Raw genomic sequence first — 17,180 nt, forward strand, 5'->3', positions numbered from 1 at the left:
TGACATTGCAGTGAACAGAGTGTACATTTTGTACACTTCAAATTAAACTTTTACAAAAAAAAACTAAAAGGAGCTGTGTGATGCATTGAATCATGCACCACACTGCCCCCTAGCTCATACGGCTCCGCATTGCACTGTGAATTGGCCCTTAGTAAATTCCCCTCATTGGGTTTCTGAAGGACCTTTTTTCAAAGTCTATCAATTTTTACAATGGTTGCAATGTTGCCCAGTTGGTGACCAGTGACCACATTCACAGTTAGAATTACAATAATTCAGATAAGAATTAGGGGGAATAAAAATGTCTTTTCACTAAGGGTAAAAACGTTTGTCAATTTGTCCCTGTTGTAGCATCCTCCTAGATAGGTGCAGGTTTGATTGCTTCCCCCTGCTTTCTAGAGGTTTCTACCACACAGGTATGCTGCAGCCAGCCCCTAGGGAGGTGTGCTCAGTAGGTGGTTGGAGAGGGACATAAATAGTCTGAGGCCTGGGGCAGCCCTGGTTCAATCCTGTTGGTCCCCAGCCTCAGGGGCTCTGCCCCCCTGAGGCAGAGTTGCTGGAATTTACTGATGTTCTGTGAAGCCTGACCTGTGGCAGAGCAAAAGGCCTATTCCTAAATCATCTTTGGAGCTTACTAAGCAGTCTAAGCAATCACTAGCAACCTTTGGAGGAACCCTAGGGTTCCACAGAACCCTGGTTGAGAATGGCTGATTTAAATGATAGTAAGAAATATTTTATTTAGTCCCTAATTCCATCCCCCTTTTTTAAAAAAAATATTTTACATACAACCAGCTCCATTTTCTCAGTACTGATCATGTATTTGATTTTTGCTTCACAGATGGCCCTCGAAGGTTGGTCATGTCATCATTTTGGGAAGCATCTGGTGCACAGGTTGGCATTATTCAGTGTTCAGTAGATAGTGATCCACCCTCCACATTGGCTTTGTACTATAGACATATGTTGGTTGGTTCTTCCAATTCCTCCGAACCCTCCAGTCCCAGGATTAAAATATCATCTGCACAGAACTTGTTAAAGATGGAGATCCATCAGGTCATGCTGGAGGACGAGGGGCTGTATACTTGCACTGCAACTAATTCTATTGCTGAATCGAGAACATCTGTTAACTTTACAGCACAAAGTAAGTAATTGACTTACATGGGGGTAGTAGTAAGGAGTGTGGGGGGGATAAGTGAGGTTGGTGAATGTTTAACCTTGTTGTCAACTCATAGTCATGTGTGCTGAGTGTCCCTATGTTAATCTATCATAGATTGGTATACGGTATAAGGTTATTGACCAGCTGGTTAAAGCAAAACTCCAGCCAAGAAATAACAAGATGTTAATCAATAGAATAATAAAAGATTAAAAAAAACCTGCATTTGCTACAATATTCGCTGTTACTCTTTGAATGACAATTGCGCGGTCATGCAACACTGTACTCAAATGCTCAAATGACATTTTTTATCATCATTTAGAGCTTCCTTTTTGTGGTATTTAACCACTGCTTTTTTTTTTTTTTTTTTGCTAAAAAAACGAAAAAAGACCGAAAATGTTGAAAAAAAACAAAACCGTTTTATATTTTGTTAAAATATTTTGCAAATAGGTCATTTTTCTCCTTCATTGATGTGCACTGATAAGGCTGCACTGATGGACACTGATGAGGTGGCACTGGTGGGCACTGATAGGTGGCACTGATGGGTGGCACTGATGGGCTGCACTGAAGGGCATTGATAGGGTGCACTAAAGGGCATTGATAGGTGGCACTGAAGGGCATTGATAGGTGGCACTGATAGGTGGCACTGATAAGCAGCACTGATAGGTGGCACTGATGATGAGGCACTGATGGGCACTGATTGGCACCACTGATGGGCATTGCTGGGTGTACTGGTGAGCACTGACTGGCGGCACTGATATGCACCAGTGGGCACTGGTAGGCAGCACTGGTGGGCACAGATGATGCAGTGGTGTCTCACCCTCTTCGGTACCGATGTCCCTATGACAGAAGTCGATGTTTGGCTTTTTTTTTCTCCTCACGCTGTTAGTATGAGGAGGAAAAAAAGGTGATTATCAATCTTCTGTTTACATCACATGATCAGCTGTCATTGGCTGACAGCTGATCACATAGTAGGGGGCCAGGATCGGACCCTTACTCCAATCTGTGATCAGCCGAGTCTCATTGACTCAGGGTCTAGGCAATCATTTTACAGCCTAGGCCATCTTCATGTAGAGCAACAATTCTTTTTTTCAGATCCTCGGAGGGTTCTTTGCCATGAGGTGCCATGTTGAACTTCCAGTGACCAGTATGAGAGAGTGAGAGCGATAACACCAAATTTAACACATCTGCTCCCCATTCACACCTGAAACCTTGTAACACTAACGAGTCACATGACACCAGGGAGGGAAAATGGCTAACTGGGCCCAATTTGGACATTTTCACTTAGGGGTGTACTCACTTTTGTTGCCAGTGGTTTAGACATTAATGGATGTGTGTTGAGTTATGTTGAGGGGACAGCAAATTTACACTGTTATACAAGCTGTACACTCGCTACTTTACATTGTAGCAAAGTGTCATTTCTTCAATGTTGTCACATGAAAAGATAGAATAAAATAAACTGCTTACAAAAATGTGAGGGATGTACTATATATATATATATATACACACACATTTATGATTTAATTTTTTATTATTTTTTAAAAATTTTGGTGACATATCAGGGGTTTAAACAGACCTATGATGTTTCACCTTTGAGACAGAGAAATTAGATTGTAGACATAGCCCTCAATCTTTATCTCTGCAGCCTCAGCTGCACGGAGGGAATGGACAGGAATAGCTCTGGACAGAGCTTCCCATTTATTCACAAACTGAAGCATAGGAACATAGTTTAATATGTTTCAATTATGAATAGACAGAGTCAGTGATCAGCATCGATCACTGACTCTGTCTTTTTAGAAAATGAAGGGGACGGTAAATTACATGGCATGGGGGTGAGGGGGGGGGGGGCTGGGAGAGCAAACTGGGTAGCTGGAGAGCACACAGGGGCCTGGGGACAGCAGGACCTGAACAGGAGGTGCAGCAGAGGCGACATATAGAAGAACCAATCCCCTCAATTTTCCTCCTGCAGCCAATGAGTGCCTGCGGGAGAAGGAGAAGCAGGCTTTTGAGGTTATTGGTTCTTCCATATGCCGCCTCCCCTATTGATCTTCCTATCCAGATGTACAGGGGGCCACACAGGCCTCCTGGAGCATGGGACCAGTTCGCAATTGCGACCCCTGTGACCCCTGTAGGTACACCCCTGATTTCCAAGCAACTTCCTCAGTTCTAGTTGAAAGTCAGGAAGATATCCCAACATGTATATCCTCATGTATATCCACCAACACCTTAATTCAAACACCATAGAATATGTAGATTTAAATTGTCCAACAACGGGATGGGAGGGGTGACGTGGGGCATCATACCAAACATACCAAAAAAATCGATATTAGGTTTACATATGCTTTGGGCTGTAGGATGGTTGTATACCAGCCAATAGCTCAAAACTAACTACAGCTGGGAAGCCCCTCAAGTATTTAAAGTCATGGTCATTTCATAATATTAAATATCACTATGATCATCTCATGCTTTCTTCTTCACTTTTAGCCACCAGAATCCTGGTCAGCCCAACCTCAGTTGTACAGGAAGGAGAGATGGTAAATATGACTTGCATGGTGACCAGTGAAACCACAGATGGAGTCAGCTACACGTGGTATAAAAATGGCAATAAATTAATAAACACCATGAAAACATTGCCATTTGTCAACGTTACCAGCAAAGACAGAGGATCATACTACTGCGTTGTTGAGCGTCACCAAGGGAGCAAATTTTCACCATCTGTCACCTTGAACATCCTGTGTAAGTACAACCTTGTATGTCCTTTCTGAAACATCTAACTTGCTGTGTGAATTTAGCCTTTCTCAACCAGGGCTTCATGGAACCCTAGGGTTCCTCCGAATATTGCTAGGGGTTCTGACCACCGAAACACCTTAAACAATAAAGTTCGAGGACACAAAGCTTTTTTTGTATATATGTGTTTTTTTTCTGTTGTTATTTTTATTCAGTTTAAGATTATCTCTGTAATTGATTTTGTTGTGTGCGGTGGGTAGGTTTTCAAAAACACCTCTCTATTATGTATGTATTCGAGTCATGTGCCACTGGATCATCCAAAGCAACGTAGCCTCCCTGGCGGTTTTCCCGAGTGTGGCTCGGGGTTAAAATTCAGCACCATTAGTGGTAACCCCGAGCCACACTCGGGATTACATCTCAGGATCCTGGTGCCTCCTTACTTACCTTGTCCCCGGGATCCTGCGATGTCCCCCGCAGTGTCCGAGGGCTCCGTCCTCCTCCGAAGCCTCTCTGTGCCAGGCTCCGTTCCCTGCGAGCATCGCGACGCACGGGGGCGGAGCCTGGCGGCAAATTCAAAATAATGTAAAAATCATAACACATACAGTACTGTAATCTTACAGATTACAGTACTGTATGAAATGATTTCACATCCCTTTTGTCCCCAGTGCTTTGGCCCATGCCCTGCATGCAGTTTTACATGATATACACTGTTCTTTCTGCCTGGAAACTGGAGATTGTCCATAGCAACCAAAAAGTGTCCCTTTACGTCAAAAGTGGCTTTAGACCAGCTAGAAAACAGCGATAGTAAATTAGAACACTTGCAGAATTGAGCGATAGTGAATCGTGGGGAAATTTATTTTATTACTATTTATTTTTATTTTTTTTAATTATTTATTTTTATTTATTATATTATAATTTATGTTTTTGTGTTTCAAACTTTATCATACCCGGGATATCTACTAGACTCTGGTTTGGACAGATTTAAGTGCGTTATTGTTAAGATTTACAGACCTACAATATAAAACGCCAAATTTCCATGCAAAATAATTGTACCGCTTTCAGCACCTACAATCCAAAAGAATCATACCGCCAGGGAGGTTAAAGAGACTCTGGGACTCATTTACTAAAACTGTAGAGGTCAAAATCTGGTGCAGTTGTGCACAGAAACCAATGAGTTTCCAGGTTTTCTTTTTTCTCAAAGCTTAAATTAAACAAACTGGAATTAAAAGCTGATTGGCTGCCATGCACAGTTGCACAATTTTAAAAATGTAAAACTGTAAATTCTGCTAATCTACAGCCACCACAATATGTCTACTATTGTTTTTGTTCACCTAAATACCAGACCCAATCCTAACACCTCCTAAATTTGTTTTTTTTGGCTGCTTTTTTTATTTTTTTTTATTCCAATTTTGTATATTGAAATACTGTGCCATAACTGTGAGCCAAGCCTTTGTTAACTTTGCTGTGGTTAAAAAGTACTCTGGCCATGGCATGTGTGTCAGCCCATCCAGCTGGCCTAAGGTGGGGAGTCAGTGGTTGGTAAAAATGTGGATCAACCGCCTTGCTGTCTGTGAAAAAGAAACCTCATAGCAAAGTTAGGGGGCAAACCCTTATTAATGCCAAATTAATGGTTTTGAAGCAGGGTATCCAACAAGCTTGTATAAGGGAGATTGGTAGCTGTCTACAAATTTTGCCCCTTATAGTGTAGTATATAAATTTGCTAAAGTTGAACAAATCACATGTGCAAACCAGAAATACACAATGCTTTTCCTTTAAAACAAGAAAATACTTGCTCTCAGACTGTGCTTCCTGCATAGTAGAAATGTATATTGTATTTTCTCACTCAGTTACATCAGCAGCCATTTAGCAGGGATGCTAACTTCATAATAGCTACTATAGGGAGACCCTGCAAGACTCTGTACGTATTTCAGTGATGAAAATCATACAAAGTACATATGAAATTTAGAATGCCACATTACAAATGCTTTGAAATCATATAATGGATAACAGTTAGGCCTCATGTGGGCGCACCAACCCATACACCCTTGTGAATGGCTGTCTTAAAGCACATAGAATACACAGATGTTCTGAACATACAGCCTGTTCAAATTAATCAGACCATCAAGCAGATCCAGAAGTATACATCCGTGCGGGTACAATGCATGAATTTTGATGCAGTCCATCTGTACATTCCCGCATACGCTTGGACATCCATGTAGGTCCTTGCAGCATGCTGCCTGTCATTGATTTGAACAGGCAACCTGCACAGGTCTGCAAGGGACAACTTAGCATTCCCAGATGTATGTATCAGTACATCCACATGAATGAGACCTTTGACTTTACAGCTCTCAGGGTACCAAGTGACTTTTCCATTTGTATATCATTTACAGTTATATACGAAATATATACATATGTGTAATGTTAAACTGTGAAGACTTATTTGGATGTCATTATATCACCACTTAGATGCACCAAGAAACCTGGAAGTCAAATCTTTTTTGGACACTGAAATTGGAAATGTTGCCATTATAGTGGGAGCAGTGGACAGTAACCCACCAGCAGAAATGTCTTTATATAAGAATGGGAAAATTCTGGTTTCTTCCATTGATGGCAGGCCTTCCGATAAGAGGTTACAAGCCTACATCTTGCCAGACACACTGAGGTTGGAGATCCATAATGTCAAGACAAGTGACCAAGGGACCTACGTCTTCATAGCCAAAAACAGCCATGGAACGGCACAAGCCTCTGTGGTCTTTACTGTAGAAGGTACTGACAAACCCAATGAATATATATCAGTGAATTAGGTAGATAAGTAGATACACAATATTGTAAGTTTATTTATAACTCTTACAGCAGATCCCACATCCTCAACCCTCCTTATTTCTATTAACATATCAACCTTACTTCTCAATCCTGGACTTTGCCTGGGGCTTGACAGTATTTTCCAAGCTATGTGATGCCACAATAGAAATGGCAAGCTTTAACATTACCTAGAGCAGGGGTCTCCAAACTTTCTAAACAAAAAAAACAGGAAAATAAAGAAAGCATCTTCACACTCCTTAGTGAGAAAACACCTGGTGAAAAGTCCATGGTGGGAATCTATCAGAAAGTGTACAGTGCACCCCAACCAAACGTGCAATACAACTCCTTACAGAAATTGTTGACCTTATATTATAGATGGTTATACAGAGCTAAGGGGGTTAAGGGTCTCCCTCAAACCCATCAGCTTCCTCCGCCGGAGCCAATTAAGATTGTACCACCAAGGTCGCTCAAAAATAAAAAAATAAAGGGCACTCTCATAGTGTAGAACTGTATGCCGTATATTTATTAAAAACATAAAGGTGCACACTCACATGATAATAGAGCGATAGCAGCTTTAGAAGCATATAGGACTACAAATGGCATTCCTACGGTCTTACACAAACTTGGTCACGGCCCTCCAATGAGGTCCACATGTGTTTCCTCATAGATGGTATCATCTGGGGGAACGTGAATTCAAGTACCTGAATCTCTGGTGCTGGCGGCTTTCTTTGGTAAATTTCTATAACCTGAGTGCAGTGAATTCATGCTTCTATTTTAGGATTTTACTATTGACTGAATTGCTTTAAACATTGCCAGCAGGAAGAAAGAAGAGGGGGGGGGGGGGTAAGAAAAAAAGGGCTTGTATAAGGGGGTTGGATTAGGAGGTCTGTTTTAGAACAGTATAAACATATAATCTATATAGTCTTAGAAAAAAATAGGTTTTGAGTCTATTTGATTTTATTTGAATGTGTTGTTTTGTGTGACTAGGTGCCCGTGTCCTCACCAGCCCCTCTACGGAAATGAAGGAAGGTGACTCCCTCACATTGACCTGCCACGTCCGGGATGGAGCTGAGACTGTGATTGGTTACACTTGGTATAGGAACAGCAGGTGGCTCCAGGAGGGTGCTCTGGCCTCTGTATCGTATGAGAAAGTAAGCAGCGATAATGCAGGGTCCTACTTCTGCACAGCCCATACTACCACAGGCTCCAAGACCTCTCCACCTGTCTCCATCACTGTGATGTGTGAGTATGATAAAGAGTTCCGGTCACTTATACACATAGCTTACACACACAGGTTGAACTGCATGGACTGGTGTCTTTTTTCAACCTTACCAACTGTGTAACTAACGAGGATCAAGTCAGAAAAATCTGAAATTCACATACTAATTATGCAACTGAATGTAAAACCTTGAAATTTGGGGGTTCAGGCTGCTTCATTATCTAATACAGTGGTGGTCAACTTTCTTGGTATAGGAGGCCTCAAGTATGGCCCCCGACATCATCAAAGGGCAACACATAATGTTCAGTGAATGCAATGCAATAAAAAAGTGTCAGAAACTGCAGACATGCAACAGGAGAAGGTCAGAGACTGAAGATATGTAACAGATGTTGACTGTTAACATGTTAGGTGAATTGTTGGAGACTGGGGACATGCTCCAGGAGACTGGTGACACATTGGGGTTGATTTATTAAAACTGGAGTTATTATAGTCCCTGTAAAAATAGGTGATTGAGTCACATTTATGATGCCCCCCAATTGCCTCACTCAGCTGCAAAGACTTGGTAGATGAGATTTTTTGTTAATAAATGCAAACCTATGCATTTTTGTATGATGGAGAACAAGCCCAAATGTAGAACTATTTTATGTACTTTCTGTGTCTGGATTAGAAGGCTTTACCACCGCTTTGACCTGCAGACATGTTGCATACAACGAGAATATCCTAGAACAGTTTGAAAACGAGTGATGGCCCATTCAAACATTTGCGTTGGAATGCCCACCATTGTCCAGCACAGTCCCAATGTAGGGACAAGGCAATCTGTGTTCGTTCACACCACTGCATTGGGATGTGCTGACAAAAAAAGTACTGCATGACTTTCTTTCAACACAGCAGGCTTTGGAAACCACCACATTCCAACACTGCTGTGTGCATAGAACATATGGAAATGCCACTTGTGGCATTTGAATAAAGTTCTAGCAAAAAATTAAATAAAAAAAGTAAACAGTAAAAACTAAATAGTTTGATGCTATGGGATTGGCGCATAAGCACTGTGTCCAGTGGCCGTGTGTTTAGCGTGACTGCTGGTGTAAATGAATCCTAAGGCTCGACTCACACTGCCGTGACTTGGGATCCGACTTGTGAGACCCTAAGTCACGTGACTTGTGAAATCCCATATTAGTCAATGAGGGCGGTCTTAATTAGCACTACCGAAGTCGCTCTGACTTTAGAAAAGGTTCCTGCACTACTTCAAGGTGGCTTCTATCCGACATGTGCCCATAGACTTTAATGGAAGTCGCCTCCAAGTTAGGTCCTCATCTATATTAATGTGTGTCTATTATTTTCCAACTTACTTTAACAGACCAAGCTGTCAGCAAAAGCAGAAGTTGGAGGGTTGGAACAAACCATTTACCAGGGACAGGAGTGCTTACAATGGTCAGCTTCTATTCATATGCATAAAGTGGAAAATAAGCCCTCCTATCCTTAACAGCCAAGGAAGCTGCCATCTTAGCCTCTGTTTGATCTACTATTGCTATTGTGCACAACAGTTCAGTTGGCATGTCTTGAATGTACTGTAACTGTTTTGGGTTTAGTTCCAACTTAAAGATATCCGCTGGCTAATGCTGTATTTCCTATTGCTCTTACTGTTTGATTTGCCTTTTCTCCTGACAGATCCTCCAAGAAACCTCCTAGTGACATCACTCCTGGAGCTGCAGGAGAGACAGCTGGCTGTAATATTGTGCCGTGTGGACAGCGAACCTCCCTCTAAGTTGTCTCTTCTCAAAAACATGGAAGTAGTATCTCCAGATGGATATCGTGACGCCACCCAGCGCATCACATTGTCGCGTTCCCATAACACTCTACGGCTGGAAATAAAAGAAGTGACAATGAATGACCATGGGGAATACATGTGTCAAGCTAATAATTCCCTTGGTGCTGCGGAAAAATTGATTAGCTTCTCCGTTCAAAGTAAGGATGACATGGTTATTTTTTAAAGAGGACCTGTGAGGGTAGAAATATGGAGGCAGAATTGATGGCTCATTTTGAAAGGATTAGGATGACAGCATTGGACTCGGCAATGGCCGCTCCCATATGGAGTCTTTAAAAGTTGACTTTGAAGTGAAACAGCAGTTACAGACAAAGGCAAGATTCAGCCTAAACCATATCTTAGATTTGACATCTGGGAGGTGTAAGGCAGAACCATCTTTTAGTGCATATTCCTATAAACCCCAATGCCTAACTCAGCCTTTCTCAATCTTTTTACCCTGGAGGAACCTTTGAATTAGGTTTCAGGAAAACTTGTGTTAACCACTTCAGCCCCGAAAGTATTTATCCACTTCCTGGCCAGGCCATTTTTTTTTTAGATACGGCACTGCATTGCTTTAACTGACAATTGTGCGGTCGTGCGATGCTGTACCCAAACAAAATTGATGTCCTTTTTTTTTCCCACAAATAGAGCTTTCCTTTGGAGGTGTTTAATCACCTTTGTGGTTTTTATTTTTTTGCGCTATAAACAAAAAAAGAGCGTCAATTTTGAAAAAAAAAAAAAAAACTTTTTTACTTTCTGCTATAAAACATTTCCAAAAAAAAAAAAATTTATTCTTCAGTTTAGGCTGATTCTGCTACATATTTTTATAGGCTAGTGCTACTATTTATACTAAATTAAAGATACTACTATAATACATAATCCAAAGGTTAAAGATTATACCTCATGACAACAAAGTGATCATGTGCAAAAATTATATATATAAATATATATATATATATATATATATATATATATATATATATATATATATATATATATATATATATATATATATATATATATATATATATATATATATATATATATGTGTGTATATATATAGTGCATCCACTTATATATACAAACAGTGCTCTATAAAGTGCTTCAATAGTAAAACAAAAAATATTCCAGTGCACTAAAAATGCTAATGTGCAAAATCCTTCATGCAATATCATGCGTTAATGAAAAACATAAAGTCCATTCCAATTCAATCCAATCCACTGATTCTATTGGAAATGACCAAATGTGTGCTCGTGTCCAGTCCTGTGCTCCCCCTTTGGTGTATGCGCTGACCTTAGAGAGTGTGACCTTGCAGCTAAGCTTGGTCAAAACACGCCTCTGAACCAACTCTGGGTTCAATGTCTGTGCTTGGGTCCTGGGCTAATTGCTTGTACGTTTTTCCACATAAAAATATGACAGAGGAAACTTGATAGTGTATTACCGTTTTATATAATATTTATTAAAAAAGTAACAGACGTCGCTTTCATAGGGTACTCACACTTAGTGGGTGCTGCAGTGCACCACTCTATACAAATGCCAAAAGCCGTTAAAAACGCTGAGCTGAAGTGTCCTTTCCTTGCTGAGAACACTCTGCCGTCTCACACACTGTCCTGTCCCCTCCCCAACGCGTGTCGGTACCGGGAAATGACATGTCTTCCTCAGGGGGAATTCATTAACACATGATATTGCATGAAGGATTTTGCACATTATCACTTTTAGTGCACTGGAATATTTTTTGTTTTACTATTGAGGCACTTTATAAAGCACTGTTTGTATATATAAGTGGATGCACTATATATATATATATATATATATATATATAATCTTTGCACATGATCACTTTGTTGTCATGAGGTATAATCTTTAACCATTGGATTATGCAGTATAGTAGTATCACCACATGGTAAGATTTAGATAGTGTGGCACTTTCTTTTGTAGTTCAACTTGATCAGCAAGAGCGTATGGGACGTGATCAGTGCTAGCAGCTATCTAGATTAATTAACTGTCATAGTATATATGGTAGCTCGCAAGAAGGTTTATAACGCCTATAAGGTTTATTTTTGCCATCTTTGTCCCATTCGGGGGAGATTTACCTGCACTACCTGTCCAATAGCTAAACAGGAAGTGAGAGGAAATCCCTGCAAATTAGGGTAATCTTTTGGGGACCCCCAGATCACCAGATCTAGTTTCCCCATTGGAAGATTTCCCCTCTATTACTTTTCTGGGGACAACCCAAAATGTGGGGTTTTCTTTTACATTCACTTTCAATGATAATGGTAAACAGGACAAAACAGAGAGGGTGAATCTCCCTAACTGGGGCACAGACAGCAATAAAAACTGACAGCTGCTCTGATCTATTTCCTCTCTATCGAAAACAAAAGAAAAAAAGTTTTGCCTTTAGTTGTACTTTAAAAATTATTATACCTTCAGCTCACAGAAATGTACTTTATTTGTAAGTTGTGGTGTTAAATAAAGTAGTATGGTGTACCTACAGTATTTAGCCACTTGCAGCCCACCCACAGTACATTTACTGTGGGCAGGCTGCAGCTACAGGTACGTTGCGGCTTACTTTCTGGATCACGGGTGCGCTGCGTTTGCCCCCTCCTAATGTGTGCTGTGATTGGCCATAGCACCAGTCTGTCAGCAGGTTACAGCTAATGATTTGGGCTGCATATCTGCTGATTGGCTGTGTCCAATCATAGCACAGAGATCTGTGTGTTGGCAAACACAACACACAGATCTGAATAATGTGAAAACTCACGCTACAGTGAAAAAATATTATATATAAAATAAATCAAATCAACTTGCAGCAGCTGTAGACAAAGTGCTGTTCACTTGAAAAAGCTTGCTTGCAGAAGTGAATGCATACGTGAGTAGTGCACGCATATGAAAATGGTGTTCAAACCACACATGTGAGGTATCACCGCGATCGGTAGAGCGAGAGCAAAAATTCTAGCCCTAGACCTCCTCTGTAACTCAAAACATGCAACCTGTACTATTTTTTAAAAGTCGCCTATGGAGATTTTTAAGGATAAAAGTTTGTTGCCATTCCACAAGCGGGCACAATTTTGAAGTGTGACATGTTGGGTGTCAATTTACTCGGCGTAACATTATCTTTCACAATATAAAAAAGGCTAAAGGGCTAACTTTACTGTTGTCTTATTTTTTAACTCAAAAAAGTGTATTTTAAAAAAAAACAAAGTGCGCTTGTAAGACCACTGCGCAAATACGGTGTGACAGAAAGTATTGCAACCACTGGCATTTTATTCTCTAGGGTGTTAGAACACCCAAACACTATATATATTTTCTAGCAAAATAAAATGATTTAACTTGTAAACAACAAGTCTGAAAAATAGGCCCGGTCTTAAAGTGGTTAAGGACCTCATTTCCGGTTATACAATCCGAGTTTATATACCCAAAGGGACTCACCTCCCTCTTGCTAAACCAATCAGTTTCACGGCCATTTTCTCGTAGACCAGAGACCACCTCAATACTACTTAACAATCATAGTGGCGGCCATTAATCCATGAATTAGATGATAAAATGAATCTTTATACTCCGTCCAGAAAACGTCAATTCCACACATATACATAAATTAAATGAAAAAAAAAATTAAACAACTTGATTACCAATACAATCTAATATACAAAATCCATTGTAATGAACAAACAAATACAAAATAACAAAAAAAATAAAAATAGAATAAAAAATATAAATAAAAATGATAATGAAAATGAAAAAAATGAAAAGAAAAAAAAGAAAAAATCATGTTTCATAGTTTGTTATAAAATTTTGCAAACAGGTAATTTTTCTCCTTCATTGATATGCGCTGATGAGGCGGCACTGGTGGGCACTGATAGGCTGCACTGATGGGCACGGATAGGCACAGTTAAGGCGGCATTGATAGGCACAGTTAAGGCGGCACTGATAGGCACAGATAAGGCGGCACTGATAGGCACAGTTAAGGCAGCACTGATGGGCACAGATAAGGCGGCACTGATGGGCGCTGATGGGTGGCACTGATGTGTGGCACGGATGGGTGGCACGGATAGGTGGCAGTGATGGGCACTGATAGGTACCACTGATGGGGGCACTGATGGGCGGCACTGATGGGGGGTACTGATGGGTGGCACTGATGGGCGGCACTGATGGGCACTTATGGGCACTGGTAGGTGACACTGATGTGCACTGATAGGTGACACTGATGTGCAACACTGTTGTTGTGGCACTGATGTGGGCGCTGATGGGTGGCACTGTGGGCGCTGATGGGTGGCACTGTGGGCACTGATGGGTGGCACTGTGGGCACTGATGGATGGCACCGTGGGCACTGATGGATGGCACTGTGGGAACTGATGGGTGACGCTGGTGGGCACTGGTAGGTGGCACTGCTGCCTATTGCTGTGTCACTGGCAGGGGGCACAGATAATCGCCGTGAGCGGGACTGATGTCCCGCTCACGGCCGCCGGTGATCAGCTTTTTTTTTCCTCCTCACGCTGTCAGCACGAGGAGAAAAAATAGCCGATTACCGGCTCTGTTTACATCACATGATCAGCTGTCATTGGCTGACAGCTGATCATGTGGTACGGGGTCGGGACTGACCCCTTACTCTGATCTGTGATCAGGCGAGTCTCATAGACTCGATGATCACCGAGCGCGCCGCGCGCACCCTGCACTGCAGGGGGCGCGCAGGCCGCTCGTGCACGGGACGACGTCATTAGACGTCATCCCGGCAATATAGGTCTGCGCTGTTGCTCTCATTTGGCAATAGCTCGGATCTGAACAGGTTAAGTAAAATCAACACACATTCACTTCTCAGGCACACAGTTAACCCCGTCCTGATCACCTCTGTCTACCAGCCAGCGCCATTAGTATAGTGTCATTGTATAGTATTATCACTGATCGCTGTATTAGTGTCACTAGTGATGTCATGTTAGTTAGTGACCCGCCCAAATAGCGCCAGTGCCAAATTGTCCACCACACTATCACAGTCACACTATAAGCTGCTGATCACCGCCATTACTAATACTGTATAGTGTCTGTAAGGATCAGTATCTTGATCCCAATCAGAACTATGTCCCGAATAACGCAGTTTCATTTTTACCAAAGACATGTAGCAGAATACATTTTGGTCTAAATTTTATTTTATTGGATATGTTTTATAACAAAAAGAGATATTTTCTCTTTTCTGTTTTCAAAATTGTCGGTATTTTTATATAATAAAAAATAAAAAATCCAGTGGTGACTAAATACCGCCAAAAGAAAGCTCTACTTGTGTTTTAAAATTCTATAAATTTAATTTGCACATAGTGTTGCATGACCGCGCCATTGCCAGTTGAAGTAGCGCAGTGCTGAATAGCAAAACATGCAGGGGGTAAAACCTTCCAGAGATCAAGTGGTTAAAGAACGACTACGGCAAAAATAGGGATTTCTATGGAAACGTATTCTAAAAATGAAAAATGAAAAATGAACTTAGGGATAAGCAAATGCTGTCTAAATACATACAGGCACATGTATTCTTGCTTGAATTCCTAAACAAAAAATTGCCTAGTCATTTATCTTTAAATATGCATGCACATTCATTCTGTGTGAATTTAACAAATATTTTTTAGGCTGTTTTCTCTTCAGAACGAATGTTGATATGGGCAGTAATAAAACACTGCACTATGGCCACTAGATGGAGCTGGGGAGCATAAGAAATACACGGGTCTTTGTAACAATGTAACAATTCTAGGGATCATTGGTTCAATTTTTCTGTTGATTTCCTCTAGCAGTCTCTAGAAATGTTACATAATTTTTACCAGAGAACCTCTTTAAATATTCACATTTATTTATCTATTTATGCTCACAGCAACATTGATTGTACATGTTTTAAACCCTTTTCTAACTCTGTTCCAGGTGCCATGGTGTTGGTAAGGCCATCAAGTGAGGTAGAAGAAGGCCACTCGATGAATCTCACGTGCCAGGCTCCCAATGACAATACTACTTATACCTGGTACAAGAACAACAGGTGGCTCCATGAAAGCTCCCAGAAGTCTCTACTTCTGCCCAAAGTGTCCAGTTCAGATACCGGTTCTTATCACTGCTTGGCCAAGCACTGGCGAGGAAACAGTGCCTCCCCACTAGTGGGAATAAGCATCCTATGTAAGCATCTACCTTGTGATAATGATGAAGGTCAAAAAGTGTTGGGGCTGCTAAGTGATGTGGCCCACCTGTCACCCTGCCCAACCCGGCATTTACTCCTCAGTCACTCTCAGGCAGAAAACAGTCCACGTGCTTGCTTTTGTTATTTTTATTAGGGAATTTAACTTGGATGGGGTAAGGGGATTATGAGATGCCCAGCAAATTATATGTACACAACACATCTCTAATCTCCTCCTGCACAACTCTTCCTTGTAACTCTTTCTCTCTCCCTCCTGCAGAACTCTTGATCTCCCAGGAGTAGCTAGCACATGTTTAGGCCTTATGCTGGTTCAGCCAGGCCCAAGTACCTTGCCCTTTGCAGGCAGAGACCGCGGGCCCCTATGGTGTAACAGAAAATAGAAAGTCTTTTTGTGCTTGCTGTCCTATAGGTGTACTACTGCTCCCAGTCAGTCCTCTTCAGGCCCAGCCTGCCCTCCTGGCTGCAGCTGCCCGACTTCACTGCCCATGACATTGCAATCCTCCCTACTGGCTCCACACCCAGCTCTTACCGTTTCCTCTCAGTCCTCTCTGGTATGCCTCTCCAGTCCTCCTGACTGCACAAGTCACTCAGCAGCCCTCCTAGCTGCAACCAGTGGTTCCCTCCTGAAGACTTGCCCGGCAGTACTAGCTCCTTCCTGTCTTCTCTTGCTCCTCCTGTGCCTCCTGTTCAAAGCCTCCACAATTTTCTGGAGGGCTCCATCCTGCACTCGAGCCCAGGCCCAAGGTCACCCCCCCCTAGACTGGGGTGCTCCCTCAAAGGCCCCCCGACAGCCTAGCACTCCATCCTAAGTTCTTCCACCCGACTACTTCTCCCCAGCTGGGCTGACTCCAGGTATTTAAAGAGGCCAATCCAGGTTGGGGATTGGTCAGGGCTCCTCAGAACACTGCAGGCAGCTCCACCTCTCCTCTCCTTCTCTCTTTCTAGTACCTTCCAGTCCAAAAGGCTCTAGAAAGAAGAGGGAGGTCTTAGTGATGCTGCCTGTGAATCACCAGCTGCTAAGTCTGAGCCACTCCCAGCCCACACAAACCAGCTTCCTTCCAGCTAGGCCTGCTTAAATTTGCCTATACTCACACAAAAAAAACTAATCTAGCACCTACCTATGTAGAGGCTGCTAGAAGTGCATCAACATATTCTATTAAGGCAGAGTAAAGGGTACGGACCACTTCCTGTCACAGGCAATTTTTTAATTTTTCACACACGTTTAATAGGATTTTAATGAAAATTTTCAGGAATAACAGAGTACGAGCAGAAAGTTTCTATTTAAAGCAGTAGTAAACCATGGTTTCCCCCGGCTGTATG

At 41.8% G+C, this 17,180-nt stretch overlaps 1 protein-coding gene across 1 annotated transcript in view; it reads left to right on the top strand.

The window, feature by feature from the left end:
- The window catches only part of LOC141120762 (sialoadhesin-like), a 111,166-nt gene that overhangs the window by 78,748 nt on the left and 15,238 nt on the right, over positions 1–17,180 (top strand). The window contains exons 13-18 of the mRNA XM_073611036.1: positions 836–1,135; positions 3,632–3,883; positions 6,341–6,640; positions 7,664–7,918; positions 9,564–9,860; positions 15,596–15,841. Coding sequence (XP_073467137.1) covers positions 836–1,135; positions 3,632–3,883; positions 6,341–6,640; positions 7,664–7,918; positions 9,564–9,860; positions 15,596–15,841 — 1,650 coding nt within the window. The remainder of the gene's footprint in view (positions 1–835; positions 1,136–3,631; positions 3,884–6,340; positions 6,641–7,663; positions 7,919–9,563; positions 9,861–15,595; positions 15,842–17,180) is intronic.

This window comes from Aquarana catesbeiana, linkage group LG01, assembly GCF_042186555.1.
Source record: "Aquarana catesbeiana isolate 2022-GZ linkage group LG01, ASM4218655v1, whole genome shotgun sequence".
Lineage (NCBI taxonomy): Eukaryota > Metazoa > Chordata > Amphibia > Anura > Ranidae > Aquarana > Aquarana catesbeiana.